The sequence below is a fragment of the Salvelinus namaycush genome, chromosome 37 (assembly GCF_016432855.1).
Source record: "Salvelinus namaycush isolate Seneca chromosome 37, SaNama_1.0, whole genome shotgun sequence".
Taxonomy (NCBI): Eukaryota; Metazoa; Chordata; class Actinopteri; order Salmoniformes; family Salmonidae; genus Salvelinus; species Salvelinus namaycush.
This window is the reverse complement of record NC_052343.1, coordinates 1,489,195-1,504,922: the sequence shown is the minus strand read 5'-3', so window position 1 is coordinate 1,504,922 and position 15,728 is coordinate 1,489,195. Positions and strand designations below refer to the sequence as shown.

The following is a 15,728-nucleotide window of genomic DNA, read 5'->3' as shown; positions in this document are numbered from 1 at the left end:
TGATGCTGCCCATTTGCCTATAAAAGGGCTATTTTGTTTGAATATAGAAGGTGATGTGTAGGAACTCTAATAGTTCAGTGATATTTCTGTTGTGCACTGCCTTGACTGATCCCATGGGATGACGCGGTGCACTCTGCTCATAAGCCTATTCTTTGCCATGATATTGCCCTATTTGAACGGATATTACTAGATACGTTGGTTTTGTAGTTATTAACCAAGCATGTGCCTTACTCCAGACGAATTCACACACGATTTTCAAAACTGCCGCCTGTAATTCTTAATTTTTCTAATTGAATCGACTCTTATGACGGAAGCCTGGAGTTTTTTTGTTGCTGTAGGCGTGAAGATATTTCAACGTCATGTCCAGACGATAATAGGCTACACTGATAACTCGTGCTTGGCTTCCAAATGTGGTTGGCTTCCAAATGTGCTTGGCTTCCAAATGTGCTTGGCTTCCAAATATGCTTGGCTTCCAAATGTATAGGTCTTCCCATAATATTTAAATGAATGAATTGTGATCGTACGTAATCATTATTTTAGCGATCCATCCGTGGTAGACTTCCTTCCTAATAGCAATCCTACTGATTTGAGCTGCTGAACCATATTTGCACTTGACCGTGTTTATGGATGAGAAAGTGAACTTGCCATTTCCAAAAAGTTTAGTGGGGATCCTGTTTTGCGATCTATTTCCTAGGACAGGATTCTCCAGCCCTGTTCGTGGAGAGTTACCATCCTGTAGGTTTTCACTCCAACACTAATCTTACGCATCTGCGTCAATAGTTAGTTAGTTGATAAGCTGAATCAGGTTAGTTACAACTGGGGTTGGAGCGAAAACCTACAGGAAGATAGTTCTCCAGGAACAGGGTTGGAGAGCCCTGATCTAGGCCAGCTAGGGTTTCATTAAATAATAATACTTTTTATTGCACATTTAGGCCTAATTTAATTGATGCATTTGGCGATGTTCAACTTCAATTCACTTCCACTATGAAGAAAATCTTAGCCATACTCATTGATAACCTGATATATACTTGAATATACTTTTGGTGAATTTACGAGGCATTGCTAGATACAGATTGCCAAGATATAGCCTATGCGGACGGTTCTGACTGGCTGTCTGCCTGCCTCGGACTTCTCTCCCTCGCTTGCTCCTCTTTCTCTTCGCTATGAAAATGCTAGTGTGGGTTAGGTCTTCGGTTGTTGTGTGTAGAATAGCTCAGCTTACTTATTGATAGCCCCTACTTTGGTGAACTTGCGCAAGACATTGCAAGCCAAGGAATTGCGAAATACAGCATGCCTATAGCCTACAGATTTTGATTACCTGCACGCTTCTGACTGTCTGCCTGGTAGCCGACATGTCTACCTATGCCTGGCTGTGCCACTTCCATCTCTCTCTCTCTCCCTCAGTAGCTTTGCTCTTTCTTTGCTGTGAAAGATGCGAGAGTTTGTGTTCTCTTAGTAGACTACAAAAAACGGTTTCCTCCGTTGCAGAAATACTGAATCTCAGGAGTCGAGGAGTCTATTCCTAGCCAAATCTAAGCTTGACACCCAGGAATGGGAGTCGACGGGCAAGGAGTCGTCTCCCCCCCCACTAGCTGAACATTGGCAGCTGCTATCGGAAACTCATATGTTATGCAACTCTAGAAACTCATATGTTATGGTCTTGTGAAGTCTGTTTTATCTCAGCATGTCTACAGATTCTCCCTTCTCCCTGTTTTTGTTTGTTAGGAAATGTTGATTCTGGAGACTTAACAGAAGAAACTGTGTAACCAAGCATTTATAGCGGCTAAGAAATGCATTGCCATTAATTGTAAGGTTGGTTATCCTTCCACAATGTCACAATGGATGGCAGAAATATCAAGTTATGTATCACCAGATTTGATTTATTACAAGATTAATGGTATACTGGGCACTTTCATAAGGTCTGGATTAGGGCTGGGCGATATGACGATATATATCGTGTGACGATCGAGAAACGTCTATCGTTTCATATTATGCTCTATCGTTTATTTCGTTGTGTCGCAAATCACAGTCTTTACGGCAATATTTTTTGTCAATTGGACGACGCAATTTGCAACACAAACAAACATGGAGGAGAGTGAACATGACACAGAGCACGGAGACACAGAGCTCATATCGAAAAGAGGGGCTACTTCGGACGCGATTTGGGTATGAAAAGTCTGACACGGACCAGAAAACCGTCCTCTGCAAAATATTCCGCAGGCCGATCCCGACAACAGGCTCAAACACCACTAACCTCTTTTACCACTTATGCAAGAATCATGTGAAACAGTACGGGGAGAGTCTACGGATGAGACCCAAAAAAGTACAGAGGAGTACTCAAAACAAACTCCCGACTTAGACGTTGCAAAAGGCTTTTGCCCGCGGCACACCATATGGCAAAGAATCACGAAGATGGAAGGCGATAACAGCTCCCGTTACAACTTACATCTGCAAAGACATGGCCCCAATTTACACGGTCGAGAAACGGGGGTTTCGTGAGTTGGTGCTAACACTCGACCCAAGGTACCAAATGCAATGCATGTGACACGTATTAATGCCAAAATAACATGCAAAACAGGCAATCCCCTAAAAATATATGTTATATATTTTAGGCCTATATATATTTTGTTTGCAACTATAGTTGAAGTGTTTTCTATTTACCTTTTTATATTTTTTATATATCCATATTTTAAATTTTGTTACATGATTAATTGAAAATTTGCACAAAGGTTCTAAAGAAAAGGAGAAATAATCAAATATGAGTAAGTACCTTTTATTAGTTGAGTATAATTCAAAATGTAATAAGAAATAGGCCTTTACATGTGGTCATTTTATATCAACAAATTATTCATTGAATTTACAGAAAATGTGCTATATCGTGATATGTATCGTTATCGGGATATGAGATTTTGGCCATATCACCCAGCCCTAGTCTGGATGCCTTATATGGAATGCAGTACTACAAAAGCAGTCTATTGAAAACATGCCCAAGTCAGCAGAGATGCCTTTTTAGGCAATCCCTAGCTGCTGGACTGCTCAATCCTGGCCCTGGGGGATCTGCTGGCTTGTGGGTTGTCACTCTGGCCTTGGCCTAACACACCTGAAACCAGTCATTTATTTTTCTCTAAGATCCTAAAGCTGGGTGGTGTGTGTTGGATTGGGGCGCTGCAGGGTGTTGCACTCCTAGGAACAGGATGGGACGACCCAGCTGTATTGTGTGCAAGTAAAAAGATCTCTACAGTACTATTAGGCCTATGAGATTAATTATATGGAGGATTTGCTGTTTCTGTGTTAATTTATATTTGAGGTGTATGTGTTTTTTATTTATTTTACTTTACTTTTGTGTCCAAACACAAAAAAAGGTGGGAAGGAAATTGTGTTGGGGGAGAGTTGAGTTATGTACTAGACTGGTGGGGGTCGGGCGTGCAGGCAGCTCAGGCTGGCTAGGCGGTCTGGCAGAAATGTTATATAGATGTCTTTAATAAAGACAATCAAGTCTTTGTATTTTTGTTACTTTGTTATGTTATTGTTTAAAGGTGCAACACAAAATTGATTATTGATTTACCTTTGATCTAGTTCAGTCTTATCAATCACTTAAACATATTTAATAATGATCTCTTACCTAGCTTGAAGACTGTGGGCATTTGTGTTTACTTTTTGTTGTTCTAAATAGAGACAGCATATTGGATTGTGTAGAAATGCAGGAAGTTAGCTATAGATTGCCCACAGCCAGGTTATGCCCCCCCCCCCCCCCCCCCCCCACACACACATCTAAAACCAAAGTTGCGCCCCTGCTATCATCAGGGGTTTACAATTTACAAGCCATAAAATGTTGACCTTAAAGGGACAGTTCAGGGATTTTACATATGTTAAATATTTGTTTAAATTGAAAGCAATCTATGGAAAAGTAGTGACTGCAATCCATACTTTGGCTTTTTGAAACTAGCCATTGCAAACAATTAGCAACATTAGCATTTTGGGAGGCCTTGTTTTCCTTGCCTAAATCTCAAAATAATTGTTTACCAATTCATTGAGTAACACAATCAATTTAAGAGGTGATTTGGGCATGAAATGTGATGTATGCTAAACGGGGAAGATTGACTTGGGGAATGGGGAACAGCTGCTGCGCATCGGGAGACAACACAATGGCATAAACAGAATTTTGACCTCTGGGAGATTTTTCTAGAAGCACTGTGCTCAAATCCAATGTCCAAGTTGCACAGCAAAAAATACAATATGCTACAGCTGACTTCTCTCTCGGTTCCGTAGCCAACAGATTAACCTAACGTAGCAGGCGTAAAATAAACGCCTGAAACCTGATCCCCTACAATGACCTACATACTGGTCTTGAGGAGAAGAAAAAAAACTGTCGGGAGGTTCTCTTCTGCACTGTTCAACCAATCCAGTGAATGTGGAGGAGGAGTTAAGATGGAGCAGAAGTCCAGTCACAGGTTCTCTTTCCATTTCCCCTGAAAACCGGAACAACCGTTTGTTGGGGACTCGAGCAGAGGCACTTGACATGCGTTTCTACGGTTAGCGCAGCTGTTCATATGGGTATCCCCTCTTAACACATCTCAGACTATGGCAAAAATATCAAACATGTCTGAACAACATTTTTGTGACGTCCCAGTCTTGATCTGGAGAACTTAACAGCATCCATCAAGGCTTGTTGACCATCTCACACTATGAGCAGGAGGACGTGCGAACGAGTCTCTCGGCGTGCACATTTCATCCTTATCTTTTGAAACTTGTCTGGGACACTTAAATCTTGCAAATATTGGGGAACACACACACACAATGCATGTAACACTCCGGAAACAGTGTGTCATTCATTCCACCTCTCTCCTCTGTTCCCAACCACGACTGCCCTCATTGCTACACAACGCACATCGCCACTGTCTATAAATACACGGAAGGAAAGCAGCCCAGCTCTGTTTGTGTTTTTAATGACTTGTATGTTTTCATCCTGATCCAATTAAGTCACGTCTGTGAGGGAGGAGGGACTGACTGGGGGGCTCTCTCTCAGGCTTTTCCTCACTGTTGCTTTTCATATAAACTAAAGGAGCTGTGAGTGTCCTCTGACAGCGGAACATTGGGTTTAATCTCCTTAATCTGCACTTAGAGCAGCTGCAACTGTCTAGTTGCTCTTAACACTGCCAGACGCACACATCTTCATGGAGTAAATACATTGTCACATTTTCTCATTGGCTTGGTGACATGGTCAGCTTTGCTCGTTCCACTGTTAACCCGTGTGGTCATGAGCAGTGTGTTTATCATATTGTATGGTATGAAATTCGACATGTAGGAATGCAGCATTCACCATAATTCGTAGTCACATTCATGCCCAGCATCATCACAACCAGAAACAGATTGAAATTGTCAGTGTGATGTCATTTTAAAAAAAATTGTCCAGTTTCTCTTGCTGGGTGTATGCCGTGTGCCTGCACTCACAGTAGTGACTCAAAACGCTGTTGCATTCCATCAATGACATTATCACCATCCGTTGTTGCTGCTTTGATTTGACCATATTAATGACCTAAGGCTCGTATTTCTGTGTGTTTATTATATTATATTTAAGTCTATGATTTGATATTTGATAGAGCAGTCTGACTGAGCGGTGTTAGGCAGCAGCAGGCTCGTAAGCATTCATTCAAACAGCACTTTCCTGCGTTTGCCAGCAGCTCTTCGCTGTGCTTCAAGCATTGCGCTGTTTATGACTTCAAGCCTAACTCCCGAGATTAGGCTGGCAATACTATAGTGCCTATAAGAACATCCAATAGTATGTATTGTCTAACCTAAAACTTCTTAACTGGGAATATTGAAGACTCATGTTAAAAGGAACCACCAGCTTTCATATGTTCTCATGTTCGGAGCAAGGAACTTAAACTTTAGCTTTTTTACATGGCACATATTGCACTTTTACTTTCTTCTCTAACACTGTGTTTTTGCATTATTTACACAAAATTGAACATGTTTCATTATTTATTTGAGACTAAATAGATATTTTTTATGTATTATATTAAGTTAAAATAAAAGTGTTTATTCAGTATTGTTGTAATTGTCATTATTACAAATATATATATAAAAATCAGCCGATTAATCGGTATCGGCTTTTTTTGGTCCTCCAATAATCGGTATCGGTATCGGCGTTGAAAAATCATAATCGGTCGACCTCTAGTTCAAAGTACTGTTGTTGCCTCATTGGAGCTCAATGCGAATACTGATCTTTATTCATGTTGATAAAGTATACTGTATAACACATTTTGTATTTAAAGATAACATCGGGTTGGGTAGTTCATAGTATTTCCGTAAGTATTAAAAACAACATATAAACAAGTCTTTTTTAGAGGAGTAGAGCTAAATGTAGAGTTTGATTTTGTATGTATTGTCTATTTGGGGCAGTTGGCTAAAGCCAGGCTTCCCTCTCTGTAGCTGCTGCTGTTGTTGGCCGAGCCACCCAAACTGAGGATAAAGGTTGGGTTCTCTGCCTGCCTGCCCCGGGCGTAGACAGGCTGGAGAGAGAGGGGACTTAGAGGAAGCAGGGGTTTGGTGGGGCTACTCCGTTCTGGTGTAAAGAGTGCCTTGTAGGCCCAGGGAGCTATCTTTACCTACTTTTAACTATGTATTTTCTTTTTCTTTTCTCACTCCCTCTCCCCCCACTTCCTCTCTCTGTCCTTCTCCCCCTCTTTCCCATCAGGTACAAGTCTAATGAGGAGTATGTGTATGTGCGGGGTCGCGGCCGAGGAAAGTATGTGTGCGGAGAGTGCGGGATCCGCTGTAAGAAGCCCAGCATGCTAAGGAAGCACATTCGAACACACACGGATGCCCGGCCCTACATCTGCAAACACTGCAACTTTGCCTTCAAAACCAAAGGTGAGGAAGAGGAGGAGGAGGTGTGACCTTTCTAAATAGGACCCAAGTCATAATACAGCATCAGTGTTGCTCTGTCTTTGTATATGGTTGAGCAGTTTCTGTAACGATTAGCTATGCTCCAAGTTGATATTCACGTCATAAGGAGGAGTTCCTCTTGACCACGTCCACAAATTGGGGAAAACAAAACATTCTTCCCCATTGACGCCCATTTGTGAAATAGCCAACTTTGTCAATGTTATTATTATACAGAAATAACAAAACATGCCGGAAAACTGCTGTGTTGTTCAATGTACATATAACCAGGTAAAAAAATCCCGAACTACGGTTCGCAATGCTTCAACATAAGGAAATGGAACCTACGAGAAGAGCCCTATGGCTTCAGGCTATTTGGCGTGGAAAATATGGGGGCAGGTTCCCAAGTAGGCTACACGTATAGTGCATTCAGAAAGTATTCCGTATTCAGAAATTCCCCTCATCAATCTACACACAATACCCCATAATGACAAAAACTATTTATAAAATAGAAATTAAAACTATTAACACATTTACTTAAGCATTCAGACCCTTTACTCAGTACTTTGTTGAAGCACATTTGGCAGTGATTATAGCCTTGAGTCTTCTTGGGTATGGCACTACAAGCTTGGCACACCTGTATTTGGGGAGTTTCTCCCATTCTTCTCTTCAGATCCTCTCAAGCTCTGTCAGGTTGGATGGGGAGCGTCGCTGCACAGCTATTTTCAGGTCTCTCCAGAGATGTTCGATTGAGTTCATGTCCGGGCTTTGGCTGGGTCACTCAAGGACATTCAAAGACTTGTCCTGAAGCAACTCCTGCGTTGTTTTTGGCTGTATGCTAAGGTTTGTTGTCCTGTTGGAAGGTGAACCTTTGCCCCAGTCTAAGGTCCTGAATGCTCTGGAGCAGGTTTTTTATCAAGGATCTCTCTGTACTTTGCTCCTTTCATCTTTCCCTCGATCCTGACTAGTCTCCCAGTCCCTGCCGCTGAAAAACATCCCCACAGCATGATGCTGCCACCACCATGCTTTACTGTAGGGACGGTGCCAGGTTTCCTCCAGACATGACACTTGGCATTCAGGCCAAAGAGTTCAATCTTGGTTTCATCAGACCAGATACTCTTGTTTCTCAAGGTCTGAGAGTCCTTTTGGTGCCTTTTGGCAAACTCCAAGCGGGCTGTCATGTGCCTTTTACTGAAGAGTGTCTTCCGTCTGGCCACTCTTTCGTAAAGGCCTGATTGGTGGAGTGCTGCATGGTTGTCCTTCTGGAAGATTCTCCCATCTCCACAGAGGAACTCTGTCTGAGTGACCATCGGGTTCTTGGTCACCTCCCTGACCAAAGCCCTTCTCTCCCGGTTGCTCAGTTTGGCTGGGCGGCCAGCTCTAGAAAGAGTCTTGGTGGTTCCAAACTTCTTCCATTTAAGAATGATGGAGGCCACTGTGTTCTTGGGGACCTTCAATCCTGCAGAAATGTTTTGATACCCTTCCCCAGATCTGTGCCTCAACATAATCCTGTCTCGGAGCTCTACGGACAATTCCTTTGACCTCATAGCTTGGTTTTTGCTCTGACAACTGTGGGACCTTATATAGACAGGTGTGTGCTTTTCCAAATCATGTCCAATCAATTTAATTTAAGTTCAAGTTGTAGAAACATCTCAAGGATGATGAATGGAAACAATGCACCTGAGCTCATAGCAAAGGGTCTCAATACAAAGTCTCGTAGCAAAGGGTCGTATTTTTGTATAAATTTGCACAAAAAAATATTAACCTATTTTCGCTTTGTCGTAAAGGGTATTGTGTTTAGATTGATGAGGGGGGGGGGGGGGGGGGGGATTATTTAATCCATTTTAGAATAAGGCTGTACTGTAAATAAAATGTGGGAAAAGTCAAGGGGTCTGAATACTTTCCGAATGCACTGTAGCTATGTGTGTGTGAAAAACATTTCATCACGTTTAAGACATTTAACTTGTTTAATATAGTCTGTTTGTAACTCCACTCACTACTTGTAACTGTATAGTCTGTTTGTTTATGTTGGTTTTTGCTAGCTTATAATGTTCCGGTCAGTAGGTAGCTACCACTCACTCACGTGGCTGCTAGCACTGTCATTTTTTCCCCAAATGTTTTATTTATTTAACCTTTATTTAACTAGGCAAGTCAGTTAAGAACAAATTCTTATTTACAATGACGGCCTACCAGAAGGCAAAAGGCCTCCTGCGTCATCAAAAGGGGCATGAGGGAAACCCTACAATATGACTTTTAGTAATGAGAATGCTTGGGAGTAGGCAATGTTGAAAAGTAATCTTTAGACATGTTGTACTTTTCTTAAATGTAGTTTTGTAATTGACTAAAACAAGCTGACAAGAACATTCCGTTTGAAAAGGTCAAGTTTTTGCTGTGAGCCAATGGGGGTAACCTGGGTAACAACAGGTGGTTTTCCCCATCGGCGAACTGTGACGTTCCGTCTAAAAACGACTGGGACTTAGGGTTGCAAAATGCAGGTAACTTTCAATAAATTCCCTGGTTTTACAGAAATCCTGGTTGGATGTTTCTGGATTTCCTGCTTATCCCCTCCTGATTCCGGGAATCTTTCAACCGAGATTTTGGAAAAAACAGGGAATTTATTGAAAGTTCCCAGAATTTTGCAAACCTAGCTATGCTCGACTATTTGGTTGTACTCCGGTCTCTCTCCCCACCATCAATTATTCCTCATCTACCCTGCTCTGGTTCAGTCTAATGTGGCTTTGCTTTTCTTGTTTTCCTTGTCTTCATAGGGAACCTTACCAAGCACATGAAGTCCAAGGCTCATGGGAAGAAGTGCCAGTCAATGGGAACGTCTGGGTCTTCACTGGACGAGCCGGAGACCGAGGAAGCAGGTACAATACCATAGGGAGGAAACTTCACTCATCAAACATCTTTCCTCAAACCAGACACGATAGCTAGCCTTGTAGCTATATCTGCTCCTCTGAAGAAACTAGAACTGGGCATGACATGTATGTCGGATATGTAAGGCTATATGTTGCTATTCTCCTTAATCTTGTGCTGAAGAGAAATGGAAAAAATATTAAATTAATACATGAAGAATACATGGCCAAATACATTCCATAGAGTCTGTTTCTGGTGCAGGATGGGAGAGATGTACAGTGTTGTTTTCAAGGCGGCAGTCCTGGCCTATAAAGAACAGCATTCCAGACACTCACATCCACCCCCTCTCTGTGCAGGCTCAATGCCACCCATCCCTCTCTCCATCCCTCCCGGTAGCAGACTGCACTCAACACTGAGCCAAGGACAGCCCATTTAAACAACCCTTCCATTCAAAAGCCAGCTGTTAGACTTCATGAATGGGAACAGCAGCACGATTCCATTAAATCAAACCTTGCCTGTCTGCTCGCTATTTATAGCATCAGGTTGATAGAATGTTATGTTGGGTAGGAAGTCACCCTGTCCTGGTCCTTGTGCCCATTTCACGTGTTTGTGTGTATGAGTGTGTGTTTATATACAGTTAGCTCCAAAAGTATTGGGGTGTAGTGCCCAATTTTTTTATGTTTTGGCTCTGTATTCCATCACTTTGGGTTTGAAATGATACACTGACTATGAGGTTAAAGTGCAGACTGTCAGCTTTAATTTGAGGGTAATTTCATCCAAATAGGGTGAACCGTTTAGAAATTACAGCACTTTTTGTACATAGTCCCCCCCCCATTTTCGGGGACCAAAGGTATTGGGACTCATTTACTTATGTATTTTAAAGTAGTCAAACGTTTAGTATTTGGTCCCATGTACCTAGCATGCAATGATTACATCAGGCTTGTGCCTCTACATACTTGTTGGATGCATTTTCTGTTTGTTTTGGTTGTGGTCAGATTTTTTTTTGCCCAATAGTAATGAATGGTAAATAATGTATCGTGTCATTTTGGAGTCACTTTTATTGTAAATAAGAATAGCAGTTTCTAAACACTTCTACATGAATATGGATGCTACCATGATTATGGATAGTCCTGAATGAATCATGAATAATGATCAGTGAGAAAGTTAGACGCACAAATCATTCAGGACTATCTGTAATCATGGTAGCATCCACATTTATGTAGAAGTGTTTAGAAACATATTCTATTTCTATTGTAGCTCGTAGTCCAATCCAAAGTGCTTGAGTACAGAGCCAAAACAACAACAAATGTGTCTGTGTCCCAATACTTTTGGAGCTCACTGTAAGTCCATAGTGACTTAGGTGAACTCAGTTTCTGGAGAGCTGCATTGTCTGCTGGTTTTCAGTCTTGCCTTTCAATCTGGAACTAGTTTAGACCAAGCGTTCCGTATTGGACAAGTTCAGATAGTACCTCCCCGTTTCACTCTGTTTCTGACTGCTTTCTTCCATTTCGTGACTACTGAACACAACTGTGTTAATTTAGGTGCAGCCTGGAGGACTGGAGTTTGGAGAATTAGGCTTAGTGTAAGTTTCCCCCTTTTCTCATCAGGAGATATTGAAGAGCATTTATCTGGCTCCGAGGACCAGGATGACCACCAGTTCTCTGACGTGGATGATTCAGAGGAGGACGATGACGAGGAGGAGGAAGAGGAGTCCTCATCTCACAACGAGCCGTCCTCCTCCTGCTCACCCGACCGCCGTCTATCCACATGGGGGCACTCCAGCAGCGGAAGACGGTCCCAGCAGGGCACGCCTGACCCCTCAGCCCCAGAACCCCAGCCAGATCCCAGCCCCTGCCCCAGCCAGGAGCCCTCTCCCACCTGTAGACTGTGGCCCAGCGGGCGTGCTTCCTCTCCAGAAAGCCGGAGGGCACTGTTCTGGGACGCCTCCCCCAGGGCCTTCTCCCCTAGCAGTGAGAGCTGCTCTCCCATCCGAAGCCTTTCCCCCAGACTGGAGCTGGCCTCCCCTGACCGACACCTCTCGCCCTCTTCCAAGAGAGAACCATCCCCCATCAGAGCTCTGTACCCCCTGCGGCCTCTGTCCCCTAGCCAGTATCAAGTGTTGTGGGCCCGGGCCTCTCCCTCGTCCCTGGGGGTGCAACATAGACCTCGCAGGTCTCCCAGTCGTTTGCCATGGGACATCCCCAGTATGATGGCCAGCGATCGCAGACAGGTGGGTTCAATGGTAAGTTATGTATATAATTCACTTGGTGATCCTGTAGTTTTTCGTGTTATTTTAAGCCACAGTTATTCTTGTCAGTTACAAAATGAGATGTAATTAGCCATCCCTCCACATAACTACATTGTCAGTAATGGTCAATAGTAAACACATCTTATTGCAGAGTAATTTCCCTTTTGGTACTAAGCTAATAGCAAAGACCTAAATACAACACTTTGTGAATTTACTTTTGAGAGAGTTCTTTTTTCCTATCATAAGGCTCGCGACTGATGGTGTTTAATGCCTGTGGTTGCGTCTTGCTTGCTCCCCTCCCCTGTGTTTTAAAACCTGCATTGGAAGCCCAGTTTAGCCAAAGGCAATGTGAAAACATGTTCAGGGTTTTGTTCTACTGTGTGAAGTAATGATGAGGTACTTGCTCCCCGTACAGGAGAGGATAGGAACACCAAGTAAAGGGCAGATTGGTCCAGAACCCTGCCTGTCATTCCCCCCAGCTTTCCGTCTGTCACCTACTGACAGCCCTAAAGCCCAGTCCCAGTCCATGGACCGCATCTTCAGCCACCTGCCTCTGCACTCCCAGCAGGCCAGGGTGCCCTACCTGATGATCCCCATTGGGGGCATTCAGATGGTGCAGGCTCGTCCCCGCTCCCACCCCACTACTCCCACCTCGGCCTCCTGTCCCCCAATGGAGGGGCTTTTACTGGGCCAGACCAGGAGGGAAACCCCTTGGTGCAGGACCCCCATAACTCAAGGGCTCAGAACTCCTGGGGACCACTGGTCTGACAGCCAGGAAGTAGTAGGAGCCAGCCAATCAGGGCTGTGCATTCCCAGTATAACCCCACCCATATGTTTCAAACCCTCCACCTCGCACCAGGGTAGGATGGACCCAGGGATGATAAACACAATGCAAAAGGACAGCTTACACAGCTCCTCCCACTCCCACAGGTCTGAGGCAGAGACCAGAAAACAATGGCCCTCACACGGCCAGGCAGGACCATCCCCCTAGTCAGCCAGTCCCCCCCCCCCCACACAGGATTGGATAGCTGTCTGAGAGGCAGCAACCAGGGTTGCGGTCCAGAGCGACTGGTTCAGAATTGGTAGAGGAAGGAGCAAAGGCGGAGACTCAACCAATCGAGGCCAGAGCACTTAGTCTCCACCCTTTGATATGTCATGCATCCTTTACGCTTTGTTGCTTTGTTGCTTTGTTTTTATACAGTTTTCAATCCAATTGTTAACTTAAATGTTAGTTCTTCTGCAATATTCAGGTTTGTTATAAAATGCACTTTTTTATTGTTGACGATTTCTTTAAATCTCTTGATCTTACCTTCTGTATCTCTATTGATACTGCTATCTTAATATATATTTAAATATACATGTCAAATAAATATGAATACATTTGTAAATGACCAAAATCTTTAATGAACAATAAATGCACATGTTGTTTTGTCTCTTTGTCCACTATTACCCAAACTGTAGTTACTTGTGCCTTTTCTTTCTGGGTTTGTGTCTTGAGATGACGACAAAGAAAAAAGGCTGTGAAGTTTTGATATACACTCTGTGTTTCCAGGAAGGGGGTTCCTGTGTGGCGTGATGATTGTTTGTATCCTTAAAGGGATAGTTTGGGGTTAGAGGTAGTTTCGTGAGCCAATGCTAACTAGCTGTACCCGAAGACTTCCAGTCTTTGCACTAAGCTAGTTAGCATTGGCTCGCGAAACTACAGAACCTCTACCTTCCTTCATACTGGATGCAGAGACATAAAAATGAATTGCCAAAACACCAAACTATCTGTTTAAGGCCATTGCATTGATGTCAGGGTATTCTAAAATATGGTATATGAGGTGGTATACTGAAGGAACAGTGAGCGCTTTGCAAAGAAAATGCACTGAAGTCATATTTTTTATAAAAAGATATGTCAATGTTATGTCTCTTTACAGAGAAGAGTGCTCCATATTTATTATTTTGTTAAACTATGAAAGTCATTCTTGTTTAAGTTTTTTTACTTCACATTTTTGGAGGAAAAAAAACATGCCATTTTTATTTTGTCATGTGTCTGTCTTTTTCATAATCTTCTCAAGACTTGTGAGGGAGAGGAAGGTCTCTTTTAAGAGTGGATATGGTACAAGGAGGAACAAGTGCCCTAAAGATTTTCACAGGACATTTTTTTTTCTGAACCAATAAAAAGACTTCTGTGAGGCTGTTTACTTGTTTTGTTTTCTTGTTTTTGAAAAATGGTATGTCATTTTTTAATAGATCAACCAAAATACTGATTGATTAATACATTTAGAATGCTTCTGTTTGAATTTCACAAAATAACAATTGGAGCTAATATCAACAAAATCAAATAAATTGTTATTTGTCACTTGCTTCGTAAACAACAGGTGTAAACTAACAGTGAAATGCTTACTTAAGGGCCCTTCCCAACAATGTAGAGAGAAAAATTATAGGAATAAATACACAATGAGTAATGATAACTTGGTTATATACACGGGGTACCAATACTGAGTCAATGTTCAGGGGTACGAGGTAATTGAGGTAGATTCGTACATATACACTGAGGCCAGTTTATTAGGTACACCACCCTGTTCATGAAAATGGTTCTCTCCTACAGACAGTGAGTCACTTGACTGTGACTTGCTATTTAAAGCAGGCGGACAGGCATTGAGGTATTCAGTTACTGTTCAGTTGAATGTTAGAATGGGCAAAACAAGCTTTTCACGCACGACAGTGTTTAGGGTTCACCGAGAATGGTGCGACAAACAAAAAACATACAGTCTGTGGGCGAAAACAGCTCGTTGATGAGAGGTCAAAGGAGAATGGCAAGAATCTTGCAAGCTAACAGGCGGGCAACAAACAGGCAAATAATGGCGCAGTCCAACAGTGGTGTGCAGAATGCCATTTCAGAACACACAACTCATCGGCCCTTGTCACAGATGGGCTATTGCAGCAGATGACCACACCGGGTTCCACTCCTATCAGCTAAAAACAAGAAGAATAGTCTCCAGTATGTTGCGCGATCACCAACACTGGATAATTGAGGAGTGGAATCGCCTGGTCTGACAAATCCCGGTTCCTGTTGCGTCGTGCTGATGGCAGAGTCAGGATTTGGCCCCTCCTGCCTGGTGTCAACGGTACAGGCTGGTGGTGTTTTTCTGATAGGTCCCTTGATACCAATTGAGCAATGTTTCCATGCCCTGAAGAATTCAGGCTGTTCTGGAAACAAAGGTGTTCCAACCGGGTACCTAATAAACTGGTCACTGAGTGTAGGTAGGGCCAAAGTGACTAGGCAACAAGATAGATAATTAACAGTAGCATCAGCATATTTAATTAGGCAAAATAGTTATTGCAAAATAGGTCAATGCAGATAGTCTGGGTAGCTATTTGGTTAACTATTTAGCGGTCTTATGGCTTGGGGTTAGAAGCTGTTCAGGGACCTATTGGTCCCAGACTTGGTGCATTGGTACCGCTTGCCGTGCAGTAACAGAGAGAACAGTCTATGATTTGGGTGGCTGGAGTCAAATTTTTAAGGCCGCCTTCTGGCACCGCCTGGCGTAAACCTCTGACAGTTATAACATCTTAAAGGCTTCAGTACATAAGCCCTCACATAACAACTCATACATCCTATGGTTACTTTATTTGGCAGTATCCGGTCCTTGAAGTGTAACAGAATAGACTGGCTATCTACCCTAACTCCACCCCTTGTTGCTTGCAATCTTTGCAAGCTTGCAAACATTCACTAGAACGCCTCCTCTCA

General features: G+C 42.9%; 1 protein-coding gene across 5 annotated transcripts in view; it reads left to right on the top strand.

The window, feature by feature from the left end:
• The window catches only part of LOC120030845 (transcription factor HIVEP3), an 85,159-nt gene extending 70,985 nt beyond the window's left edge, over positions 1 to 14,174 (top strand). Inside the window, exons 4-7 of one of the 5 annotated variants that reach the window (XM_038976322.1) lie at positions 6,698 to 6,873; positions 9,654 to 9,755; positions 11,355 to 11,986; positions 12,408 to 14,174. In XM_038976322.1, coding sequence (XP_038832250.1) covers positions 6,698 to 6,873; positions 9,654 to 9,755; positions 11,355 to 11,986; positions 12,408 to 12,983 — 1,486 coding nt within the window. In that variant the 3' untranslated portion in view covers positions 12,984 to 14,174. Of the gene's footprint in view, positions 1 to 6,697; positions 6,874 to 9,653; positions 9,756 to 11,351; positions 11,987 to 12,407 lie in introns of all 5 variants that reach the window. The other 4 variants (XM_038976323.1, XM_038976324.1, XM_038976321.1 and 1 more) reach the window with 4 other exon arrangements.
• Positions 14,175 to 15,728: the final 1,554 nt, after the last annotated feature.